Source organism: Rhamphochromis longiceps, linkage group LG15, assembly GCF_057381845.1.
Source record: "Rhamphochromis longiceps isolate RC_006_pf linkage group LG15, R_longiceps_female_GT1.1, whole genome shotgun sequence".
NCBI lineage: Eukaryota > Metazoa > Chordata > Actinopteri > Cichliformes > Cichlidae > Rhamphochromis > Rhamphochromis longiceps.
Genome location: NC_140571.1, coordinates 19,599,995 through 19,626,793, shown reverse-complemented (window position 1 = coordinate 19,626,793; position 26,799 = coordinate 19,599,995). Strand labels below are relative to the sequence as shown.

The window sequence follows — 26,799 nt, the reverse complement described above, 5'->3', positions numbered from 1 at the left end:
ATATGGATTACAAAAATGTTAAGTTGAAATTGTTAAATGTTGTCATTGTGTTACTTAAATTTGTAAGTCTTGGTTCAAACTGTATGATCAAAGACATTCCTTTGTTTCTGACCCCCTTCCCACCCTGTTGAATGGTGGGGGAGGCTGTAGTGTTTTATTATAGGCACATCCTATGTGAAGGTTCTGTTTTCTTGTTTAGTAAACTTTCTGGCTTTATGACCCCTTTGGTGAGCAAGAGGTCACACAAACGCACCCCCAAACACATACACACACACTCACGTGCACATGAATACACATACACGCACTTACAAACACATACACATGGGGGTTTTACAATGAGTGTTTGTGTAAACTGTGTGCCACAGAAATAAAAGGCTGCAGGGGAAGCTGGTTCTTTGGACTCGCTTGACACCAACGGCAGAGGACTGCTGCCGTCCGGTTCCCCTTGGTAGCATGTGGAAACCGGTTGAGCTGTTCGTCTTGCTTCATTAACGGGAATAATCTCTAAACCAGCGGGGCCTGTGGAAGTGCAGACCGAACAAAAATTTGACCACAGTGAAATACATGGGACTGCACATGTCCAACAATCTCACATGGGCTACAAATACAGTCAGTAATATTCAGAAAGCTCATCAACTGCTGTTTGTTTGTTTGCTTGATTTTTTAAGGTGCTGTAACAGGCTGCCTTTCTTGGCGCTGTGCTGACTTCCTTCTGTCATGGGGTGGTGAAGGCACTGTAAAGTGTGCTGAAACCCACCCCCTAAAACAACAGCAGCTTCCCTTTTTTCTTTAGAACATTTCTATTAAGAGATGCAGAATAAGTCCATTGAACAGCATGGGAGACCCTTCCCACTCTGACTGTGAAATGTTTACCCCTCCCTTACCTCCTCCCCTAGGTCACAAGGCTCCGTAGCCTGAAAGCCCATACAACAAGACTGAGATGCAGCTTCTTCCATGAGGCTGTGAGTTTCATAGACTCAGGGCCATATGTATTCCTCCACACTTTATGAGTTTATACATGTGTTTTTATTAATATAGATTTTTATATATTCTATTTATCATTTCAATGCATGCCTGGAAAACAAATTCCGTTCTTTCATGTTTTTAACATGTTCAGTGCATTATCTATTTATCCATCTAGCCATCTTCAATGTGATCATATGTCAGCTACTGAATACATTTTTTTAATTTTGCTAAAATCTCTTTTTTGTCTTGCATTAAAATCATTTCACAAAGTAAAGACTGCAAAAACATTTGTTTCTTTTTTCCATACCAATATGTCTGCTGATAACTGATTTCTTTGTTAAGGGATTGTGCATAAAAGACAAACAAAAAAATGCAATCTACTTTGGAGTAAGACTGTAACAAGAGAAAATGTGGAGCAAGTCAAATATTGTGAATACTTTCCAGGTGCACTGTACCTGTATTTAATTACATCTGGAAGTCGTTATTGACTTATCTTAGTCTGGACCAGAAGCCTGGGGCTGAGGCTTGCATATCACCAAAAATATAAAAAAAAAATATATTATTATTTTTTATTGTTACTATGACCACTATAAACATAATTTTATATGGTACTATATATAAAATGAGAGATTTACTTGAATGTTCTGCACATAATTCATTGAAGAACCAAGTTTGATTGATGTGATTAGACTCCAATAAAGGCACAATAATGTCAGGAAGTAGGACAAGAACCACTGAGAATCTAAACACTAGTGGTGGCAGAGATGAAGCAGGCGGAAACTTGGATGATCTCTAATTAGACAGGATAAGGGACCAGTGGGTATCCTGAATGAGACCCTGAAAGACAGAATAATAGAAGAGCACTAACATGTAAAGCAAATGGAGCAGAGGCTGACTGGCTTGCAGAAGGTAGGTGAGAAAATGATTGGCCCATAGTGATGATGACAAAATCGAGTTTAACAGCATGGAAAAGCAGAAATGATGTACAGAATAGACCAACAGCCTCAACACCCTTGTTGAAATTAAACATAACCTTCATTACAACTACCACCCATAATACTGAATAAAATTGTTAAATAAACGTAGTTTTACATTTTCTTATTTTTCTCATTATTATCTGCTGAGTGCTATTTATGGGTTCTCATATTTTATTTATTTTAATCTATGTTCTTCCACCCTCAATATGATTGTTATTATTATATTATTGGGCAAAGGAGACACAGAATCACACTTTGTCCGTCCTTATTGCCTGTTAGTTTGTTTAGATCTCACAGAGATGGTATTGGTCTACAGGTGTACACACGGGTATTCACAGACGCGGACTACAGCTTTCTTGGCTGCTGCCTCAAAGCACATTGTGCGCTGTCTATCTTGCATGCTGCACAATATCGTTTATTATTTAGTATCTACTGATATCTACTGCTAGCTAGTTTATTGTGATGGTGCTGTTTTTTTTATTATGTTGCTCTTTGTTGTTTGCTTTCTCTTCTGTTTTTTTTCTCCATACAGGTGACCCAGGTGTTTTGTTGTTGGTTTTTTTTTTTTTCTTCCCCCCCTTCTCACCGTCTCTTCTCCCCTTTGGTTTTCTTTCTCTCCCTCTCTTTCTTTCATTCTTTCTCCCTGTCCTATCCCCCAGTCATGTCTGTCCCGTTTGTAGCAACTGAAAATAAAATAAATTCATAATTATAATAAAGGTCAATCAAATGGACCAATATGGCAAGGCCATGATGATCCACTTGGTAAAATAAATCCGCTTGGCATCTTTCTTGGCCTTAAGACAACAATTCTGATGGCTAAAGATCCAAACGGGACACAAAAAAAAAAAAAAAAAAAAAAAAAGATGGTATTGGTCTTCCATGTAACATTAAGACCACATCTCACAGTTTCTGCTATCACATTAACAGAACCACCTTAAAGAGAGTACTGTTATCAAATCCACAGAGATCACGTTGGATGCACATGAAGCTCTATTTTGTGTGGAGCCCAATTTCCCTAAGTGGTTTTGGGTTTGCACCTGAAAATGAGCAAGTACTACTACTTGCTCATAAGCTACTTTTTTGTCTCTTTGAAGTGCACATTATTCATTTTTCAACTGTTCCACCAAGCAAGCAGTATCTCACCTATGTGGGAGAATGTTACTGTGGCCAAACTAAACTATAAAAACTAAACTAAAAAAACTAAAAAGAAAAAGCTCAAAGTATAGAATCTCTAAAACCATAGATTAAAAAAATCACTTACCAATTTGCCTCTAGGATTATGGGACAATTTATTACTTTAAATATGTATAACTGTGGTTAATCATTAAAGAGTTTTAAAATAAAAAAGTTTAAATATTTAAGTTAAAAGATGTGAAAAAGAACAACATTTCCCTTTTTTGGCCGTCTTATTTTTAACTTGTTCACTGTTGGTTTTTCTGTGTTGCAAGAGCAGAGGAAATAGATTATGGAGAAGTAATCGAGCTGTTAATACCGATACAGCACAGACTTTGCAATTTCATTGGTGTGGTTAGATCAAAAATGCCACACAATCATGTAAGCATGTACTTGTGTGTATTATTTCGTTCATTCCACAATACATATAAATATCTATCCAAATATATAAATGATATTCTGAAAATGGTATGGTGGGGATCAGAATTCACAATGTAACAAAATAGTTACATTATATGTTTTATTTTGGTAAGGAGGCTATTGTACAATTTAATAACTTCATTAATAACATTATTTATCCTTTGGTTTCTAAGAGAAAACGTAAACTCATAAACAAGGAGATTATTACCATCTGTTACATACTTGCACCCTTAGACATGATTGCAAACATGCTGAGAGGGGATGGAAAAAGCATTTGTATACTTTAATAAAGTGTTAGAAAAAAAAGAAAGAAGAAAAAGCATAGGTTTTATGTTTCTTTACAGATACTTAGGAACTGTCTCTCTGCTGTTAACACTGCATAGACTCAGTTTGTCTCAAACCTAGTGTCCACAAATAGTCACAAACCTCAGGCACTTTTTAATTTTTTTCATCGTATTTTTAATCCATGTGATAATGTTGGAGCTGTACCTTCACTAAGTATGCGCGATGACTTTTTGCTGACAAAGTTTGAGCTATTAAATCTTATGTCTCAACGGCCACTACCTCAGACCCCAGTGTTCCTCCTATGTGCTCAGCTGTCTTGGAGCAGTTTGATTCTGTTTCCTTGAGTGACTTGTTTATGGTAGTTCTGCAAATCTGATTGTCTTCCCCCAAGTCTGCTTAAAAATGTTTTTAATACTGTTGGGCCTTTTAATCAGAGATTAATGAACACTTCCCTTGCTACTAGTGATGTGACGGTTGCGAACGAAACTGCTCTTAGAGCCGGATCTTTGAAGTGAACGCCGGATCCTTATCCGATTGTTCAGTCTGACGTCACTAGCCGTGTCTGGACCTAAACTCTGCTGCAGGTCCATATATCAAACGATCACTATGGCATTACTGAGACTTGAAAAACTGTCTAAAGTCTTTCATCTTTAATAAAATGATCAGCGTTCTGCTCTACCAGGTGTAACAATTGAGTTTAACATCCAGGCATCCATGAAAACGGAATTTATGACATTTAACGGAGTTAGAAGTTAGCAGGAAGTTAGCTCGCTAGCTTCTATCTAAATACAATATAGCATGTCCTGACTGCGGGGTTTTGGAAACAAATTAAAACGTACATCTCTGTTATCACTTCCAGCATGAATGAAGACAGAAAACTAAACAGCAGTGACGTTTGTAGGGTTACTGAAGTTGAGCTAGCTGGTATGTGCTACGTGACCGCTAGCGACACAGCTATGTTAGCATAATATAAACAAGCTAACTTTTTTTTCCAGTCGATAAAAGTTAACGTGAGTGTTCTCGGTGGTCAGGAACAAATGTAATCGCATGGCAGGATGCTGTAAAAGGACCAAACTTCAGCCAGGAGAACAACTGAGATAATCCATCCACAATACGAGGTTAGTCATTCATATACTGCTGCATGGGCTGGGCTGTAGTTACATCCAAAGGTTTTAAAAACTGAGCTTAAATAAATGATTAGCGGTAATAAAAGCCGAGGGAGGTCAACAGTGATCACTGACTGTTTTAGGAGCTTTTTGAGATCAAATAGAAGAAAATACATAACATTAAACATGTTAACAACACAAAAGCCATATTAAACGCAGAGTACTTTAGGCCCGGAAGTAGGATTCGTCGCGTCATCACTGAACAACCGGATTGGGAGCCGTGTTGGGTTTTTTTTTTCTCTTTTCTTTCTCTCAGCCTCTCTCTTGCACTTTTTTTTCGCTTCACTCCGCACGGGAGCCTTGTGCTTGCGTTGAGCAGAGGGGGGAGTGGCGGTAGTTACACTCGCAGTAGCACAGGAACAGAGTGGGAGGGAAAGAGAGAGAAAGAGAGCCAGGGACAACAACAAGAGACTATGGAACGCCAGGACTGCCATAATGAATTAATTAAATACACCATTAAATAATTAATTAAATGTGGCAATAATTAATTAAAATTGGAATTAATTAATTAAATAAATAGTTATGACACATGTAATTAATTAATTATTGACACATTTAATTAATTATTTATGTATTTCACATTTTAATTAATTATTGACACATGTAATTAATTAATTATTGACACATTTAATTAATTATTTATGTATTTCACATTTTAATTAATTATTGACACATTTAATTAATTATTGACACATTTAATTAATTATTTAATGATATATTTATTTATTTCATTTTGGCAGTCCTGACGCCTGGCTCTCGTCATGAAATAATTTTATCTGTCAGCCTCACCCATCAAACTCAGGGGGCGGGGTTAACGCTGCCCATGCAGCTTCTCTAACATTTGATTGGTTGCCGTGCAAAGTAAGTCAAAACAGGTCGATCCTAGAAAATCGATTGCTTGTGTAGACTTGGGGCAGCCAGTTATCCCAGAATGCAGATCAAATCACAAGCAGCAATGGTGGTGGTGTAGTTTTAAAATACCCCGTTTTTCTGTCACCAGCTACACTTTTAACAGTGTTTTAGCCGCGAATGTCGCGACGTATGTCTGGTCAGGTTGTCAACATAGAACATGTTTGCAAAAGTGCTCAGATGTTTTCAGAGATTTCACTAGCTCTGCTAACAGTTAGCATGCAGAGTGCACCGAGGGGGTTACGTTAACCGGTTTGTTTACATATTCCACTCTCCGTGTTCCACATGTTGCATTCGCAGATTCTCATTTTCACCGAACGATCGTCTCTTTCCGCCTGGTCTTGTGTCTCTGTGCTTCTGTAACATAAAGAACGAGCTGACATTTTTCTCACGAAACCAGCGATCAGCTCAACAGACCCTCAGTTTACCTGCATGCATCCTCCTCCTCATCTGTCAGCTGTTTAACACCTGCTGCTAATTCAAGAAACACGCCTAGTTACCTGGTGATAGTCACAGTTTAACTGGGCAGCCGGTGCTCGATATAACGCAATGTCAGCGCATTTTTCTGCACAAGATAAGTAAATATAGTGTTTTCCCCGAGCGCAGAGCTGCTGGAGCTCGTTTCCTTACAGAGCACTTTATAGGCGAACAGCTTTATCAGCGGCTGATGTCCAATCACCGGCACACAGCTTTCAAACCTCAGCTGAGTTTTAGCTCTCAGTGGTTAAACGCTGGACTTCATTCACTCAGGTTCTGTCTGTCGGGTCACGTTTACTTCGCTGTTTTATTTACAACTGAGCAAATCGGTTTGGCTGAGGTTAAAGTTACGTTTCATAACTGCATAGTTTCACAGACGTTTAATGGTTCACTGGCACATGTGTTAGACTGAACTATCATCTAAATATCATCTGTTTTTTAATAGTTATTCAACTGTATTCTAAGCACCAGCTGTCTGTTAGAATGTGATTTTTTTTTCTCTCTCTGTTGGCAGAGGTATAAAAATGCGCAGGAAAATCTGACATGCATGGCGAACTTCACCGACGATATTTAGGGAGGAATAAACACACATCAAACATAAATGAACCATTTGTCTGTCTCCATAATTGAGAGAATTTTCTCTTCTTATGTCAACACTCTCTCTCTCTTTTTTTTTTCTTTTTTTTTTCTTTTTCGGTCATGTTATGTTTACCTGTCAAAGGCTTGTTAAAAACTATGAAACACATTGTGCAGACTTCTGGATGTTAGAAGAAAACTAATACTGCTCATGAATGAGACTAAAGGCAGGAAGGTGTCCTTTAAAACTAAACATGTTAATAGGACCTCCCTGTTTATATCATAGTTTATGATATAGCACGTGTATTTCAGTAATAGCCTGCTGAGGCCACTATACGTGCTGGCCTCATATCAAATGTGAAGGCAGACTGAGTCTATGTTTGACGTTTTTTATATCTAATCTTCCTTTTCAAACATTTAAACAGCAGCGAGTCTGCAGCTGAGGGAATACAAATTCAAATTGTCGGAACAGGTTTGCTCGTTTCTTGGATTCATTTGGTGATTTATTAAATGTATAACTGTTATTCTAATCTGCTGCTGAGTCTCTTACACTTTTCTTTATGCTGTATATTTTCACGTCTCTGGAATAGTTGGCAGTTAGTCAGCTGGGAAACTTTGTGTTAACTCATGGAGCTGAGGATATCGTGGATATGCTGACCTCGCTGCGTGGTGTACAGAGCGAGGTCAGCATGATTAATATTCACAATAAAAATATTAGCCGAACATCATGAAGTCTGTATGTGTTTCATAGTGTCGAACAACCTTTGTACAGTTAAAGCCAGCAGTTACTACATGACGGAAACACCAACGTTATCTCTTTTATGTGTTTATACACAGGTCACGCTGATTACTGAACAAAAACCCAAAGATCAGATGTTAAACAGATTTATTTGCTCTCTCTCCTCCTTAAACATGTTTTTAATGTTAGTTATAATTCAGAATTGGCGACTGAAACACGTAGGACACATAAGAACATCAGGAAATAAAACATCGATAAATATAACCTCAGTAAAAGAAGTCAGCGGGGGTTACTACAGCTGTGTACCGGGGCCTGCGCTTTGTCGGTGGGATTGCTTGCGAGGCGAGCGGGTCTATCCCACGCTTTGCCGTGAGACTGGGCAGACATCTCCGAAATCATCGAAACACTTTTGCAAAGAGGCTGTATCTTGACAAACCGACCAGACACATGAAGATTAAACCACTACATTCTCGGCTAAAAAAATATTAAAACGGTATTTGGTAACACACAAACAGGGTTTTTCAAAGCTCAGTTCTGTTAGCTTCCACATGCCGGTTGTTGTGTGCTAGAAACAATGGCCACCAGGCCAAAGCAATGGTTTTGACTCGATCAGCGTTAACCCCGCCCCCTGAGTTTGATGGGTGAGGCTGACAGATAAAATTATTTCATGATGAGAGCCAGGCGTCAGGACTGCCAAAATGAAATAAATAAATATATCATTAAATAATTAATTAAATGTGTCAATAATTAATTAAATGTGTCAATAATTAATTAAAATGTGAAATACATAAATAATTAATTAAATGTGTCAATAATTAATTAATTACATGTGTCATAACTATTTATTTAATTAATTAATTCCAATTTTAATTAATTATTGCCACATTTAATTAATTATTTAATGGTGTATTTAATTAATTCATTATGGCAGTCCTGGCGTTCCATAAGAGACAACATCATCACATTAGAAAAGTATAGTAATCCTCAACAATTATTCAGTTGGGGATGATAAAGGATTCAGAAAGTTTATTCATGCAGTGAATCCTATGTATGCAATTCCAATTCCATTTTAATTTATATTTTATTGTGTTGTGGTTTGCAGTGTTTTGTGTTGTTGCACTTTAAATTTGTTTAAAAGGAAAAAGCTGAAAATTTAAATAGTTAAAAGTTGAAATGTAAATTGTTTTTTGTTTTTTGTATTTTATAATTTATTTATTACATTTTAGTGAATAAATAAAAGTATATTTACGGTGGCCCCTAGAGACAAAGCACGTACAAACTCCAAAGCACGTGAAACCTCCAAAACATGTACAAACTCCAAAACACAACGGAAATGCTCCAGAAGCCTAGTGGCTACACAAGCCAGGAAGTACCAACGACCATACTTGGTATGTGGTAGTAACAGGCAAATGAACATTTTTTTTTTAATTATTTGAATATATATGAGTGTTTGTGTATAAATACACAAACAGTACACATATGCTTTCAATTGTGTAATTTAAGTGATGTAGGTAGCTCTGTTTTGGAAGTTCAGTTAATGCTAGCAATGTGTTTTGGAGTTTGTACGTGCTTTGAAATTTGTACATGCTTTGTCTCTAGGGGCCACCATAAATATACTTTTATTTATTCACTCCACATAAAATGTAATAAATAAATTATAAAATACAAAAAACAACTATTCACAATTCAACTTTTAACTATTTAAATTTTCAGCTTTTTCCTTTTAAACAAATTCAAAGTGAAACAACACAAAACACTGCAAACTACAATACAATAAAATATAAATTAAAATATGCAAAACAAAAAGAAGATGCACATTTTCTGTCATATAGGCCAGGGATGATTTTTTGCGAGAGTGTTTTCCTGCTTGGAATTGCATACATAGGATTCACTGCATGAATAAACTTTCTGAATCCTTTATCATCCACAAATGAAAATAATTGTGGATGATTACTATACCTTTCTAATGTGACGTGTTGTCTTTTGTTGTTGTCCTTGGCTCTCTTTCTCTCTCTGCTTTGTCTCTAGGGGCCACCCTATATATTTATATATAAACATATAAATAAAACCACGGGTTTTTTTACATTAGTAATTCCTTTTGTGCAGAATTTTATATTGTTGATGATAATAAATTAATTAAAGCAACAAAACAACCTGAAGAGCCGGTTGGGAGCCGAAAGAGCCGGCTCTTTTTAGTGAGCTGAGCCGAAAGAGACGGTTCTCTAAAAAGAGCCGGAATTCCCATCACTACTTGCTACAGGCTGTGTCCTATCACGCTTCAAACAAACTATAGTTCAGCCTCTTCTTAAAAAACACAATCTGGACCCAACTGTCCTGGCTAATTACAGGCCAATTTCAAAGCTTCCCTTTCTTTCAAAAGTTCTGGAGAAAAGGATCTATTTACAGTTGCAGGCCCACCTTGATCTTAATGAGATCTCTGAAATGGTTTTAAATCACTACACAATCCATCCTCTTTTCTTATCCTTATCAGGGTCACGAGTGGGCTGGAGCCTATCCCAACTATCACAGGGCAAGAGGCGGGGTACACCCTGGACAGGTCACCAGCCTAAATCACTGTCTATGCTGCAACAAACTCACAACAATGTTCAATTTAGAATTACCAATTAACCTAACCTCACCAATAATTTGTCTTTGGACTGTGGAAGGAAGCTGGAGTACCCGAGAGAGAGCCCACACAAATACGGAAACATGCAACATGCAAACTTCACACAAAAAACTGTGTTAACCACTGTACCACTGTGATGCCCATGTTCAAGGTCTATGTGCAGCTAATTTCAGAATTTCAAAAAAATTTTAAATGTTGGAATGCTTTTTAAAATTAAAAAACTCATTAACCTATTTTTTTAATTTCTAGGTACAACATAGAAAACAAAAAATATATTTTACTATTTTCATCCCATGTCCAGTCTTAAGTGCTGTTGCCACTTTTTACACTCTCCTACTTCTTGTTTTTGATTCTTGTTAGAGCATTTACTTTTTTTCCTTCTTTCTTCCATTTGAAGACTATGTCTACATTTGTCTTTAGATTTTGTATTATTTCGTTGGACTTTCTTTTAGATTTTACACAATAAATGAAAATACATACACTGGGTACTAAACAGAATAAATAATTTGGTATCTAGTCCATACCCTAACTCCATTCATATATCCAATGATCATCCATTCATCCATCACCAGTTCATATTTTGACCAGCTAGTACTTACTTCACACCATATGTTTCTTTAATACTGCGATACGTACCTTGATAAAAGACACATGAACACAGTAAAAAGGCACATAACCATTTACACTGGCACAGGTATAAAATGACAAGCATGAAAGAGGTACACATATGTGCCTTTATCTCTTGATATCGCTAATTCAGAGTTTAAAATACTAAACAGTTTAACAGTTTCATAATAATTATATCCATACATGAGCCACATCAAATCTGATGCTTGAGAAAGCAAAGTAAATCAATCTGGAGCTGTGAGTCATTTGAAGAAGCCAAACTGAGTTTGATTTCAAAGAAACACAAGTGCCTCTGATACTTTCTTCTTATTTACAGAACAGAGGCAGGAAAATACACACATAAACCCCCAAATCCAGAAAAAGAGTAAAACATAAATAATGTTTGCATAGCAAACAAACTATGATTTTATTTTCAACAGTACAAAACAGATGACTAATGTTAAGAAGTGAAGAGTTGGGTCCTAGCAGCAGAAGAGCAGTCAAATGACTTTGTGCTTAATTAACTATTGACAAATCAATTATTCACTTGGGTTAAACTGAAACGCTGAACACAGAGAAGTGGTGAGGGATTGGAACCCTCTGAAATTATGTTGATTTCACAATTAAGACTAGAATGGCACGAATACGACCTATATTTTGTAATAGAGCAAAAATATTACACAATTACTAATCTTTCCCCTGTATAAATATAAAGAGATGTACCAGACTACCACCACACAACAGGTGAATATCTCCACCAACCCACAGCGTTTGGCTGTGAATCTCTGGAAAGGTAAGAAATCAATATATTTCAAGCGCAAATGACGTTAGAGATTCAAAAATGATTATATATGTTTTTCTTTGTAGGATGAAGTCTGCTGTGATCTTTCTTGTGTTATTCATGGTTTTCATGATGGCTGAACCAGGAGAGTGTTTTTGGGACAAACTTTTAAAAGGAGGTACTATTGGTTTATTTGATTGCTGTTTTTTTGTTTGTTTTTTGGGAATCTGGCACAACGAGATAACAGGAAAGCTGTCTACCCTTTATTACAAAGTCTATAACAGAATGTTGTTGACTGTTGACTAATTTGTCTTCTTTTTTTTTATTTAGTTGGAGGCTTTGCCCAGGGGTAAGAAAATTGGAGTGTGGAGCCTTCCTGCTGCTGCGGAGTCGGGGCGGTCTGCCTCCCCCCACCGCAGGGAAAAGGGAAACACCACCTGGGTCTGGGTGCAGTTCCCCCCTCCAGGGGCGGGGGCACCTAGACCCGGTTTGTAGAGTACGCTTGGGGAGTGTGATCGTGTGTACAGCGTCTCTTTATGTCTGTCTCCACGTTGGTTGAGTGTGGAGTAAGTGCATATGAGAGCATGAGGCTGGGAATGGATGTTTGTATCTGTGTGTGCCTGTATGTCTGTGTCTATATGTCAGGTTGGGTGTCAAGCGCCACCTCTCTGGGGACATCTCAGGCCCTCCAAGGTTTGGAGGCCTATCTCCCCCTACCACCACTTCCCCTGCCAGTGGCGGACCCCCTCAGACATCGGTGCGTTGGTGGTTCTTTGTGTCCGGGGATGGGCGTCCAGGTACACACCGGCTCACTCCTTGGCGGCCGCTTATCGGGGCCTGGAGCCTGGGGCTCGCTCGGGCCACTTCGGAGGTGGGGTGCCCCCGGCCTCTCGGCCTGGGGCTCGGTCACTCAGGCACGGCTGGCTGCCGGCGGAGCTCACGGGCGCGTCACTGCAACTCCCCCTGGCTTCTGCTCCGCGGCTGCTGAGTGAGCCCTCATCTGGGACTCTCCTCAGCTCTTTCCGGGACAGTGGCGCAGCTGCCCCTCTGTTGGTCTTCCTTGGTCTCTTGTGTTCTGGGGGCCTCTGGATGTCTGGAGTTTTGATCTCCTCCACACCTGCTTCACGCCCTGGAGGACGGGGCTGTGGCCCCCCCACACCCTCTAGCAGATTATTACATGAAGGAACCTTTAAAAAAAAACAAAAAACAAGCGCGTCCATGCTCACAGGTGTACACACGGGTGATCACACCCACAAACTACACCCTTTTTGGCTCCTACCTCAAAGCACACTGTGTTCTGTTGATCTTATGTGCTGCACAATAATGTTTAATATTTAGTATTTACTGTCATATTCCCATATATCATTGTGATGTTGTTTATTCTATTACTCTTGTTCTCTTCTGCTTGCTTTCTTTTTTCTTTCTCAGCAGGTGATCCAGGTGATTGATATATGCATTTTTTTTTTCTCTGCCCGTTCTGTTGGTTTTTGTCTTTTGCCCTTCTCCCCCGTCCCTCTTCTCAGCTGTTTCTCTTTCCCTCTTTCTTTCTCCCCTTCTTTCCCCCAGTCAAGTCTGTCCCGTATTCAGCAAGTGAAAATAAAATAAACAATAAAAGGTGAATCAAATGGACCATTACGGCAAGGCTGGGATGGTCAGTTTGGTAAAGTAAATCCGTTGGGCATCTTTCTTTGCCTTTAGACAACAATTCTGGTGGCAAAAGAGCCAAACGGGACAGGCCAAAAGAAAAAAAAAAAAAAAAGAAAAAAAAGAAAATTGCTATTATTTTACAAAATGCTAAAATCACAAAATATTTGAATCTAAAAAAAACCTTGTGGCATTAAATAATCTTTATATGTGTGTGTGTGTGTGTGTGTGTGTGTGTGTGTATATCTTTTGATGTGGAACCTATTTTCCCTTGGCTAGGTTTACGGGAAAAGAAAAAGCCAAAGAGTTGGTAAAGTCCATGAAGGCTGATTTACAGAATTACAAACAGCTGCGTCAACGGGAATTTGACTAGACATAAGACTTCACTGAAGATATGTGCGTGTGAAGAGAAATGCTCTTTATCTTAACATAACAAAACAAGCGCTGGAAAAAAATTCCAACCATTTTTGAAAATATGCTTAACTTGAATTTACTGCTGAAGAAATTTTGATGCTTTCCATTTGGTCATATGTCAGTTGCTAAATAAATTTTGCTTATAGCATGACAAAACGTCTTCTGTGTCTTGTATTAAAATCTTTTTGCAAAATAAGGTGACAATCGTAAAGTTAGCTCAATAACTGTGTTACTATCAGTGAATGAGGTACTATAGTGATGATTGAAGTTATGCGCCAACGTCTGACATATGCATCTACATGTGTTGTCTGTGGCAACAATCCTGGTGAAAGTGTTGTAAAAAATTACTGCAAACAAACCACTTTCCACTGCTCCAACACCACATTAAAGGAATTCAACAGAGAACAAGGGATGGGCTGAATTGTGAAGTAGTGGAAGGAAAGGCTATGAGTTTCTCAGTAAACTTAGAAATTACTAAGAATATTCTACTATTCCCTGTAATTTTTTTCAATATCCCATTTATTGACAAACTATAGTTTTAACTATATTGTGAGTGCACTGTGTTAGGTTTTGGATAATGTATGGTACTGCAGCAAAGAGGAAAGAATCACTTAAAAACATGCCATACAGTAATTTTTATTGGTAATGATTGTAGATTTGTCCTTTCTCTACATGTAGTAATTAATAATAATGGATAATAATGGATTGGATTTATATAGCGCTTTTCAAGGCACCCAAAGCGCTTTACAATACCACTATTCATTCACTCTCACATTCATACACTAGTGGAGGCAAGCTACAGTTGTAGCCACAGCTGCCCTGGGGCAGACTGACAGAAGCGAGGCTGCCATATCGCGCCATCGGCCCCTCTGGCCAACACCAGTAGGCAAGTAGGGTAAAGTGTCTTGCCCAGGGACACAACGACCAGGACAGAGAGCCCAGGGATCGAACCAGCGACCTTCCGGTTACAGATGCGATTCCCAACCCCCTGAGCCACGGTCGCCCGTGTTAGATGACTTTTTGCTGCTCCTACTCTGAGGTTTATTGCTCTTTGAGGATTAAGCCAACTGCATTTAGCAAGTTATAAGCAGATCTTACATGGGCTACTAGGCCTGTTTTCCAAGCCCACTTTAAAGCCTGTTTAGGTGGATGGTGCTTTAATTTTAAATTGACAAATCTGGATTTAACCTAACAATGAAGACAGACATCACAACCTGATCTGCACCAGTCCATTATACTCCATTGCCATAAACCAAACCACAAGCCTAGTATTTTCATAGGATACATAATTTTTTACAACACAAAATTATTACAAATGTATTTGTTTTTCAAGCTCATTGAAAATGATCACAAACGTTAATCTTGAAATGTTTGAAAAGTTTATTCAAAAGTGAATTTCAGAATCAAGAAATGTTTTCTACTTAAATAACTTTATTTGTCACAGTCTGGCGAGGGCAGACTGTATGAATTGAAAAAGGACCCAAAATGCAGACTCCAAGGAACAGGGAACATAAAAATAAAAATAAAAATAATAAAAATAATTAAATTCGGGTGTTTCAATCACTTCCAAGTCAAGTCAAGTGGCTTTATTGTCATTCCAACCATGTGCAGTGGTACAGTACAAAGTGAAACGAGACAACGTTCCTCCAAAACCATGGTGCTACATATGGCAAACAACAGACAATCAACACACGACTACATAAAGTGCAATGTGCAAAAACTGCATAAGAAAAACGAGGCAGTGGCACTCCAGACAGAACAGAACGATACAGACACAAGACAGTGCAGACACAACAGTGCAATTCACTAACTTGGCCCACGTCCTCATTTTAGGTTTGACAGCATTTTAGTAGGTAAAAGTGAATGCTTTGACATGAATTGAGCTGCGGTTTGGGGAAGGCCTTGAAGGGGACTGCCGATGGCTCCCGGGCCTGGCAGATCCCCATGTACTAAATAGAAGTGAAGAAATTAAAGAATGGAGAACAAGGAGGGAGGGAGGGTGGGGCACGTAAACGAGAATGATCAGCTTGCAGAACTGAGGTAACCCTATATAGATGACAGCTGGAAGGAGCGTTTGGAGGCATGGTCCTGCTCCTGAAATTCCGATACATAATCTCCAATAGAAATGTGCAAAAGACTGAGTATTGTGCAAAAAGTCACTTGATGTATGAAGGTATCCATATGTGTCAGCCCAGTACCTGAGTGTTCAGGAGTCTGACGGCTTGGGGATGAAACTGTTTCGCAGTCTGGCAGTGAGGGCCTGGATGCTCCGGTACCTCTTGCCAGAAGGCAGCAGGGTGAGGAGTGTGTGTGAGGCGTGTGTGGGGTCCTCCACAATGCTGGTGGCTTTGCAGATGCAGCAGGTGCAATAAGTGTCTGTGATGGAGGGAAGAGAGGCTCCAATGATCTTCTCAGCTGCCCTCAATGTCCGCTGTAAGGTATTGCAATCCGATGCTGTGCAGTTACCATACCAGACAGTGATGCAGCTACTCAGGACTCTCTCAATAGTCCCTCTGTAGAAGGTGGTGAGAATGGATGGAGTGAGATGGGCTTTCCTCAGCTTCTGTAGGAAGTACAGATGCTGTTGGGCCTTCTTAGTTATGGAACTAGTGTTTAGGGACCAGGAGAGGTTCTCCGCCAGGTGGACACCAAGGAATTTGGTGCTCTTGATGACCTCCACAGAGGATCCATCGATGTTAAGTGGACAGTGATCGCTCCATGCTTTCCTGAAGTCAACAATCATCTCTTTTGTTTTGTCCAAGTTTAGAGACAGGTTGTTGAGTCTACACCACTTCTCTGTATGCTGACTTGTTGTTCTTGCTGATGAGAAACAACACAGTCGAATCAATAGAAAACTTGATGATGCATTGCTGCACAGTCGTGAGTCAGCAGAGTGAACAGCAGTGGGATGAGCAAACAGGGGCTCCAGTGCTCATTGTGGTGGTGTTGGAGATGCTGTTACCGATCCGGACTGTCTGAGGTCTCTCCGTCAGAAAGTCCAGGATCCAGTTGTTGAGGGAGGTCTTCAGGCCCAGCAAGCTCAGTTTTCCAATCAAGTGCTGAGGAATGATTGTGTTGAATCCTGAAATGAAGTCTATGAAAAGCATTCGTACATATGTCTTTATTGTCCAGGAGGGTGAGGGCAAGATGTAGGGTGGTGGCGATGGCGTCATCATCTGTTTACCGGTTTGGACGATAGGCAAACTACAGTGGATCCAGTGTGGGTTGTAGCTGGGTCTTAATGTGCCTCATGACGAGCCTCTCAAAACACTTCAACATGATGGGTGTGAAAGCAATGGGATGGTAGTCATTGATGCAGGACACTGAGGACTGGACAGGACACCACGGGGATGATGGTGGTGGCCTTGAGGCACGTTGGGATGGAAGCAGTGCTCAGGGAGAGGTTGTCTCTTGGTAGACTTCCTCACCAACACGTCATTCTGAGCGTTGAACCTCAGAATGATGTGATGCATAGAAGTTGTTCAGCGGAAGGGGTCACCCTGACAGGCAGGTCTCATCTTCCTGTAATTGGTAATGGCCTGGATGCCCTGCTACATGCACTGCATGTCGCCACTGTCCTGGAAGTGGCTGTGGATTCTTCTGCCATCCATGCGCTTTGTTGCTCTGGTGACTCAACCCAGTTTGGCCCTCGCTGTTCCCAGGGCCCTCTTGTCACCTCCTCTAAAGGTGGAGTCTCAAGTCCTTAGCAGCTCACGCACTTCTGCAGTTATCCACTGTTTCTGATTGTAGTGTATTATAATAGTTTTGGAGACACTGACATCATTGATGGACTTGCTGATGTAGCTGGTCACAGATGATGTGTATGCCTCCAAGTTGGTGTGGTCGCCATTTGTTGCAGCCTCCCTGAACATGTCCCAGTCAGTGTGCTCAAAACAGTCCTGAAGAGCAGAGAGAGCTCCTGCAGAAGAGGTTCTGACCTGTCTTAGAACCGGTTTGCATCTGATGAGCAGTCTGTATGCCGGAATTAGTATAACAGACAAGTGGTCTGAGTATCTGAGGTGGGGGCAGGACTTCGCTCTCTATGTGCTGGGTTTGTGTAAACTAAATCCAGCGCGTTTTCCCCCCTTTTTGCAAAGTCCACATGTTGATGGAATTTCGGAAACACTGACTTAAGATTTGCATGGTTGAAATCTCCAGTGATAATAAACAGTCCACTGGGGTGTGAGTTCGGCAGCTTGCTGATCGCCCTGTACAGCTCACAGAGCGCTTCTTTGGCGTTAGTGCTGGGTGGGATGTACACTGCTGTAATGAGCACAGCAGTGAATTCCTGAGGTAGATAAAAAGTTCTGTATCGAACAGTCATAACTCTACCAGTGATGAGCACTAATAAGAAACTAGCACAGAGTTCTTGCACCATTCTCGGGTGATGTAGACACACAAGCCACCACCGCGAGTTTTACCGCACCTCTGCTTTTGACACTGTTGATAATTGTATTTTGTTAGATAGATTAAACCACTGGGTGGGTATATCGGGTACCGCATTGGAATGGTTTAAATCCTTTTTGTCTGAACGATCTTTCTCTGTGGCTACCTCTAAGTTCAGATCCTCTGTCAGCTCTCTCGCCTATGGGGTGCCACAGGGTTCTGTCTTGGGACCATTACTGTTTCTGTTGTATTTACTCTTTCTTCTGCAACTTCTTAGCTCATTAACGGATATTTCGTATCATTGTTGCGCAGATGATATTCAGCTATATATCACTTTTAGGCCACCTGATGTTTCTAAGGTTCAAATCTTCCAGTCCTGCTTTGATTCCTTTAGAGATTGGATGGCTGATAATTATCTTCAAATAAATGCTGAGAAAACTGAAGTCATTGTCTTTGCTCCTGAGAAATTTGTTCCCCTCGTGGTTAAAAATCTAGGCCCTCTTGCTTCGCTCTTGTTTTTACCAATTAAGAAATATTGCTAAACTGAGTCCCATTGTGTCACGCTCCGAATTGGAAATGATTAGTCATGCTTTTGTTTCATCTCACTTAGATTATTGTAATTCCTTGTTTACTTGCTTTAGTAATGCCTCCCTGGAACGACTGCAGGGTGCTCAAAGTGTTGCTGCTAGGCTTCAGACAAAGTATCCAAAATACTCCCATGCCACTCCCCGGCTGATTCAACTGCATTGGCTCCCTGTCAAGTTCAGGGTCCATTTTAAGGTTATAATCATGACCTATAGGGCCCTGCACGGTGTAGCTCCAACTTACATCAGTGATCTTCTTCTTCCTTATTGCCCCAGCAGGTCCCTGAGGTCTTGTGACCAGGGCTTGCTGGTTGTCCAGCATACAAGGTTAAAAACAAAAGGTGACAGAGCGTATGTATCAGTGGCTCCCAGGCTCTAGAACTCGCTCCCTTTGAGTTTGAGATCTGTGGACTCAGTCATTTCTTTTAAAAAGCAGTTAAAAACTTATCTGTTTAAACTTGCTTTTGGTTGATTCTGTTTGTTTGAGGTTGTATGTCCATTTCTGCTTCTGTGAAGCACTTTGTGATTTTTTTATCTTGAAAGGTGCTATATAAATAAAATTTTACTTTACTTTACTTACAGAGCTGCATTTCTGTTGGCACGAAATGTGGTGAGCCCATGTAGCTGAATGGCAGTATCCGGAACTCTGTCAGAGAGCTATGTTTCCGTGAAAACAAAGACGCAACAGTACCTAAAATCCTGCTGTGTGGTCTGCTGGAGTTGGATGTAGTCCAGTTTATTGTCGAGAGAGCAGGATGGATGGGAAAGCCGGCCGGCTTGGATTTGCTCTTAGGCTAACACGGACCGCCACATGCTTGGCGCGCTTCCGCTTTCTCGAAGCGGAAGCTTCTATGCAACAAGTCCACTTATGAAATTTACTCGCTACTAAATATTCCACAGTTCAGTGTTAGTGGTAAGGCAATGACAATGGGTGGGCTGGAATCATATACCATTTGGATTAGGAATGGGATGGCACTATAATTTAGATGGGCTTGAAAGCAGACAATCGAATACTTTGGCAGTATAGTGTAGCTTATGAGATTGCAGATATTGAGCTGTTTGAACATGTGCTTCTGAAACAATGTGCTCCTTCAAAAAAATAAATGAATGAAAATGGTGTTCTAAAGAGCTTTATCACATTAACCCTATAAACCCTAACCTAGGGTTTAAAGCAGGGGTGGGCAATTCCAGGCCTCAAGGGCCGGTGTCCTGCAGATTTTAGATACCACCCTGGGTCAACGCACCTTAATCAAATGATTCGTTTATTACCAGGCCTCTGGAGAACTTCAAGACATGTTGAGGAGGTAATTTAGCCATTTAAATCAGCTGTGTTGGATCAAGGACACATCTAAAACTTGCAGGACCCCACCCCTGGTTTAAAGGGTAAATTAGGGTTAGGGTTTAAAGGGTTAACTGATTACATGTCAATACATTTTTAGAGTAACTATACACAATTGTTTTCAATCAAAAACACAGCCCAATCCTCCCACCTAAACACCAACACTTTTCACCAACACTGAAAAGTGTTGGTGAAGTCATTTTTTTAAAAAAGTAATAAATTACTAATTACTGATTACTTCTCCAAAAAAGTAATCCTCTTACTTTACTGATTACTTATTTCAACAGTAACTAGTTACTTTTTTAAAAACATGATACACAACCTGAATAAGTAATAAAGCAATAGACCTTTCAGCCCAATTCTATTTTTATGCATAATCCATCATATAAAATCAAATCAAATGGAAAGCCTCTTTTTAAAAATCATTTTATGAGTTGTAATCTTTTAATTTTATGCACATTGCATTAAGCAAAGATTTAATTATATGTAACACTGTGTTTGACTTGAATAATTTTTTTAACATTTAAACCTATTTTCTGCATAATCCAGCATATAAAATATAACAATGTTTTGTGTTTACACTCATTCTTTAAAATAGATGCAAGTAAAACACAGCAAAAAATAAAATAAAATCAAAGATTCAGCGACACTAAGTCCTGTCGCTCTTAAATCTATTGCCACCTGTTTAGCAGGAGTGGGGCGGTGGAGTTTTGTCCGGTGGCCATGTCAGTGGGGGGTTCCAGACATTTCTCTGTGAATTTCACATTCCCGTGGCGGCTTGCTAGGTGTTTGCTCAGATTTTAAGCTTAATTTTTCGCTGTAGAAAGAAGCTTTCTTCCCAAGCAGAGTGTACAGCGCACGCTAATGTTTTTGTCACTTTCTACAGAATCAAACTCAAAGTAATGTAAGTATGTCCACGCTTTAAACACTGCATGGTCGTACTCTCTCCCGCACTCCATATTATCCATTTTTGATCTACACACGTCTGTTGCTGTCACGGACATCACACGCTTATACGGCATTGTCATGAGACACTCTCACAAACAAAATCACGACGGTTTAGTAACGCATTAACACAGCGTACTTGTGGGAAAGTAACAGTAATAAAATTACTTGTTTTTTTCAATAGCAATCCCTTACATTACTTGTTGCTTGAAAAAAGTAATCGGATTTCGTGTTACAGCCCATCTCTGCTGCTGGGAACTATAAATGTATCAAATATAGCAGTCTGGGAACCCAGCCAGCTAATGATGTCTCTGATGTCTTTATGATATAATCATAAGAAGGTATCTATTAATATAGATTATGAAGATTAGAGTAAAAAGAGTATTTTTAATAGAGAAACTGTATTAATATTATGGTCAGGTTTAATGCGGTACAATCGTGGTCGTCGTCTTTTTTTTTCTTTCTTTTTTTTTTTAATCGTTGTCATTTGGAAATGAGATCGCACATAAGTATGAATCGAAATCGCGATTTTCTAACGATTAATCGTGCAGCCCTAGTCTTTACTATGCTGTACTAAATTACCTAATATTCTCATAGAATACACATTTTGAATGACACAAGATGATTCTATATTTATTTGTTTTTCAAGACCTTATAAACCAGTGACGTCAAACATAAGGCCCAGGGGCCAGAAACGGTCTGGCAAAGACTCCAATCCAGCCCACCAGACAACTTTGGAAAACGTGACAGAGGACTTGCATTTTGGACTTTTAAATGTATTTTCTTGCCCTGCTAGACCTCAGTGCAGCATTCCATAACATTGACCATAACATTTTATTATAATGATACTTTTAACCTTATAAAGGGAGCTTACGCAGGGGAGAGCAGTGGTCATGATTTATGAGCTGAATCATTGTTCTTTTGCAAAATTCTGAGCACATTTTAATGAACACCAACACAACATTGGTGTGATTTTAACTACACACAATAATTAGTTAATATAGTTTAGTTAACACAGTTTTCTTATTTATATATACTGAGTTTTCTTAGAGACCTGGAATGTAAACGTGCCTGTGTTTAAAGGACTTTGGTTAAGCTTCCATCCATCTATTTTCTTCTGGTTATCCAGGGCTGGGCCTGTGGGGGCAGGAACCTTAGTAGAGAAGCCTAGATCTCCCTCTCCCCAGCCACCTCCTCCAGCTTCTCTGGGAAAACACCAAGGCTCTCCCAGGCCAGCTGAGAGATATAATCTCTCCAGTGTGTCCTAGGCCTGCCTGGGGCCTCCTCTTGGTGGGACATGCCCAGAACACCTCATCCAGGAGGCATTTTAATCAGATGCCCAACCTGTTTGTACACACCTGTGTACAAACAGGTACTCCCAGACACAGACTATGCAAACGCCAAAAACGCAGTCAAGCGCTGTCAGAAACATGCCAAATCCTAACTGTTTAGAAGTGTTGGCCAATCAGAAGTCTAGAAGCCTGGCTGGAAAAAATGTAAACAGGGTTTTATGCTAACCTTAAATACTTCTGAATTTTGTTTTTCTGGAAAGGCACCTAATTTTGTGTTACTTTCAAGTGCCTTCATCATTTCAAATGTTAATAACTAAAGACAGCATTTTGCTGTTGTGTAGACTCACAACTTAGGAATGAACAAAATGCATACAGCATAAATAAATTTAATAAAAAAAAATGTATTCAATACCGACAACAACATTCAGTCAGGATTTGGGTTGTGAGAGCGTTTGTGTTGAATGTAGAAGTTCACTGTGACGCCTCTGTCTTTTTAAATGGAGGGACAGTAACTGCATGTGTACATGTAAAGCTGGGCTTACACTGTGCGATTTTTGGCCCATTTTGAGACAATTTTCAGTCATGTGACCATTTTGGGGATCAGCCAGAGTTTCACCTTAATCGTGTGTCGTGCATTGTGTAGTATACATGGGGTAACGAAGAGCGATTAACACCTCACAACCAGCTCCCGATCAGCAATCGTATGATCACAAGAAAATGAAACCTGTTTGAAATCCTGGTCGCCCCTCGTGAAGCAATGCCACGAGCCGATTTAACGCAACCTCTCACACTGCACATGCGCAAACACAGAAATGGAAGTCAAAAAGACAGAGTACCATGGCAGTGCAGCGTGTGATCTGGACACAAGAGATGGAGGCCCAACTTGCAGAAGTTGGCAGGCTCATCCGAGCTTTTTCGATGTGGCCTCACAAAATTATCACGACCGCAACAACCGTAAAAAATTGTTGGGTGGACATTGCTGCTCAATTGCAGCTGTCTGGTCAATGTTTTTACATTAGCAATTTAGCAAAGTTGATGGTGGTGGTGTGTGTGTGTCTGGGAGAGGGAGAGACATTTTGTGTTATAACTTGTTAGGGACGGACAGTGTGAGCACTCAGGTTGCATCAGAGCATCGGGCTGTATAGTGTGAGACCCTGCATCGAGACCAACAAACTTATAACCCCTGCAAGTCAATCGTACAGTTTGAGCAGGAGCTGAATAACGTGATTGAAAAAAATCGCACAGTGCATGTCTTTTCTCTCCCTCTCTCTTCTCCTGTGTTTCTTTCCCTCTCCTGTCCAACTTCTTTTTTCTTCATCTCTCTCCCCGGTCTGTTTTGGTTTTTACAAGTTAGAATTAAAAGTAAATAAATAATTACATAAATAAATAAATAAATAATAAAAATCGAAAAAACTATGACAATCAAGTGGATCAGTATGGCAAAAGCTGTAATGAACTACTTGGGAAAGTAAAGCTGTTGGAATTCTTCTTGACCTTCAGACAATAATTCTGAATGCTACAGTGCCGGACAGAACAGGCAAAATAAATAAATAAATAAATAAATAAATAAATAAATCTGTCTGTCTCTTCATTATTGAAGTGAATATTTTTGAAGTGTCACTATTGCTTGGAGGCAAATTACCAAAGGATTGTAGACAAGTCGGCATTTACCAGGAAAACTCCAGAAACCTTAGTAATTTGACTGTGGCCAAAGAAATTATATATCATATCATATGATATCATATATCACATCATATATCACGTATCATAAGTTTTCCAGTGCTGCCCATTTTTGTGACTGATTACTGCGTTTTTGTGATGGAGGTCTTAGAAGAAGAAAAAATCTGAAACAAGCTGTTAAACCCAGGAAAGGAGTACAGTGTAGTACAAACAAACATCATGCAATATCAGAAGGGAGTGTCACAGGCTGGGTCTCTGACCCAGCGCTCTGAGCCTCTCTTTTGTATTTGTTTCATTTTTGATATGTTATTAGTTTTTGTGTCAGTTCCTATCTGTCTTTAGTTTGGGTTGTTATTGTTTATTGTTCCTTGGTTTTCTATGTTTTGGGGTTTTGGTATTTATCATTATGTATTTAGGTCTGTTAAGTTTGGGTTGCCATGCTTAGTTTTAGTGTTCCTGTTTTATTTTGACAGTGTCTTGTGTTCCTTGTTCATTATAGTTAGCTTTCTTTTCTTGGTCCTGTCATTAGGGTTATGTCTGTCAGCTGTTCCCCCATGTGTCTCTACTTCCACTGATCACCTGATGTGGGTATTTAAGCCTTCTGTTTTCTGCTTGTCATTGTCGGTTCGTCTGTTAAATATGGGGAAGTAATACATTCTTGTGCCCTTCCTGTAATCATGTACCACAGCTACTACGCATGCATGTCCACCAAATATAAAGAGAGCCTGACCAGCCACTCAGCCGTCAGAGAAATCTAAATCCCTTGTGATAAAAGACTTTCATTTGGCATTTAGAGAGTGGAAAAGGTAACATGTTTTATAACAGATGAATCACAGTTATTCTGTAAATGTGCTGAGAATGGTCAATGTCTATTCCTGATGATGATTCTTTTTTCTTTTCTTTTTTTTAGGATGAAGTGTATTGTGGCATTTCTTGTGCTGTCGATGGTCACCCTCATGGCTGAACCTGGAGAGTGCATTTGGGACGCAGTTTTCCATGGAGGTATAGTTTTTGAAAAAGCATGTTTTAGAAAAAAAGGTTGACATAAGCATACAATTGTGCTGAATGTACTACTAAATATTCATATTTATATATTTATATTATTTTCTTCTCGTTTGTTTTATTTAGCCAAACATTTTCTTCATCGGTAAGAGAGTTTATAACAGTTATAATAATAATAATAATAATCAGTAGTAGTAGTAGTAGTAAAAGTGGTAGTATAATGCAAAATTTCTGTTGTAATGTGTCTGCTTTGCTACCACTAGGCTCGTCAATGGACCTGGTGTCAAGGATGCTGTCAAGGATGTCCAACAAAAGCAAGAGCAGCAAAAAGATCAGGAGCTGGATAAGCGTGCAATCAGTTACCACCGTCGTCGACTTAATTTTGACTAAATTCAAGCTACCACCAAAAAAACCTCCATTCTATTGAAAAGAAAAGCTTCGTCTATAACAACAGAAATAAAATGCAGCTAATTATTTCTTGAAACTATACTTTGTGTTACTTTACTTGATAAAGTACTCTTAGTGTTTTTGTGAATTGTCTGTTCTTTAATAAATTCATATTATAGCATGCTGAAACCTTGGGTGTCTAGGCTTATGTAATACAAATATGATTGCAATACATCAAAAGGAGGCAGCTGATTATTACAAACTCGATCACCCTTAGAAATTTGAAGGGCTAAAGGTAAGCAAATTTAATATAGGGCACACTGTAACAGTCACAATGATGTGGTGTCTCTTCAATGCAACCTAAGCCAAGGGTTTATGATGTCATTAGTGTGTGGCACTGCCCTCTCTGTGAATTATGGGAACAATGTGCTTGTGCAGGTAGAGAGACAGACTTTATATGTTTTACCTCTCCACAAACTTTTGCAACGTTACAGGTTGTATGAACACTGTGTGTCATGTTTGATAAGCAGCAGCCGTTCAACCGGGCCTTGTATGGTTGATGAAGAGAAGGTACATAAAAGGATGCGCTGTGGAACTCCCAGTACCAGTGTGATCATGTATTCTTCGTACTATCCTGCTAAGGTTTCTACCGCCTCCTCTCAACCACTGAACACAACCCGTTACAACGCCTTGCAGACTCCACATTTTATGTCATCTTTCAGGTATTTGTGTGGAAAGTTTACTGTTATTGCTCTGGAAGTCATTATAGGGGGGGAAAAATGTCTGGCCTTCGGTTAGCCATTCTGTTCATTTTAGCCGCTATGGTGCCTGACTGGAGCTTCCATGTGGTACTGAGGCAGGTTATTGGCCGGTAGTTGGATGGGACCGGTCCCTTTCTGGGATCAGGACCATCCGGCCTTCAGTTAGCCATTCCGTATCTTTGAGAATGTCTTTGTGAGTCAGTCATTTGGGTCCTATCTCTCTCCACTCCACAATTATGTTTCAAAATGTAGTTATAAAATATTCAGTACTTTTATTACAATTAAATGTATTCCCCACTGCTGTGTAATCTATGTTGATGATGATGGACCTGCGACCAGAACAGCAGATGTGTGCCCAGTGTACCACTCTCATAGAGCACCCTTTTCAAAAATCAAATGTTGTTTGAAACAGATACTGGTGATTTTAAAAATATAAACAGTGGGGATAGGGATAGGTTAATTGGATAATCCAAATTGCCACTAGGTGTGAATGTGCGAGTGAATGTGAGTATGAATGGTCTGTCCTTGTGTGTTGGCCCTGCGACAGACTGGCGACCTGTCCAGGGTGTACCCCGCCTCTCGTCCTATGACAGCTGGGATTGGCTCCAGCACCCCCCGCGACCCTGAAAAGGATAAGCGGTAGCGAATGGATGGATGGATAAAC

General features: G+C 39.7%; 2 protein-coding genes across 3 annotated transcripts in view; one reads left to right on the top strand and one right to left on the bottom strand.

The window, feature by feature from the left end:
* The window catches only part of LOC146652548 (exostosin-1), a 358,469-nt gene that overhangs the window by 115,569 nt on the left and 216,101 nt on the right, over positions 1-26,799 (bottom strand). The window lies entirely within an intron of this gene.
* Positions 20,842-25,563, top strand: LOC146652556 (pleurocidin-like peptide WF3). 2 transcript variants are annotated; one of them, XM_085382382.1, is made up of 4 exons: positions 20,842-20,972; positions 24,896-24,987; positions 25,114-25,132; positions 25,251-25,563. In XM_085382382.1, coding segments are annotated over exons 1-4 (240 nt in total). In that variant the 5' UTR covers positions 20,842-20,970; the 3' UTR covers positions 25,378-25,563. The 2 variants fall into 2 exon arrangements, with proteins under 2 accessions (XP_085238508.1, XP_085238509.1); XM_085382383.1 differs by lacking the exon at positions 20,842-20,972 and adding an exon at positions 24,671-24,791.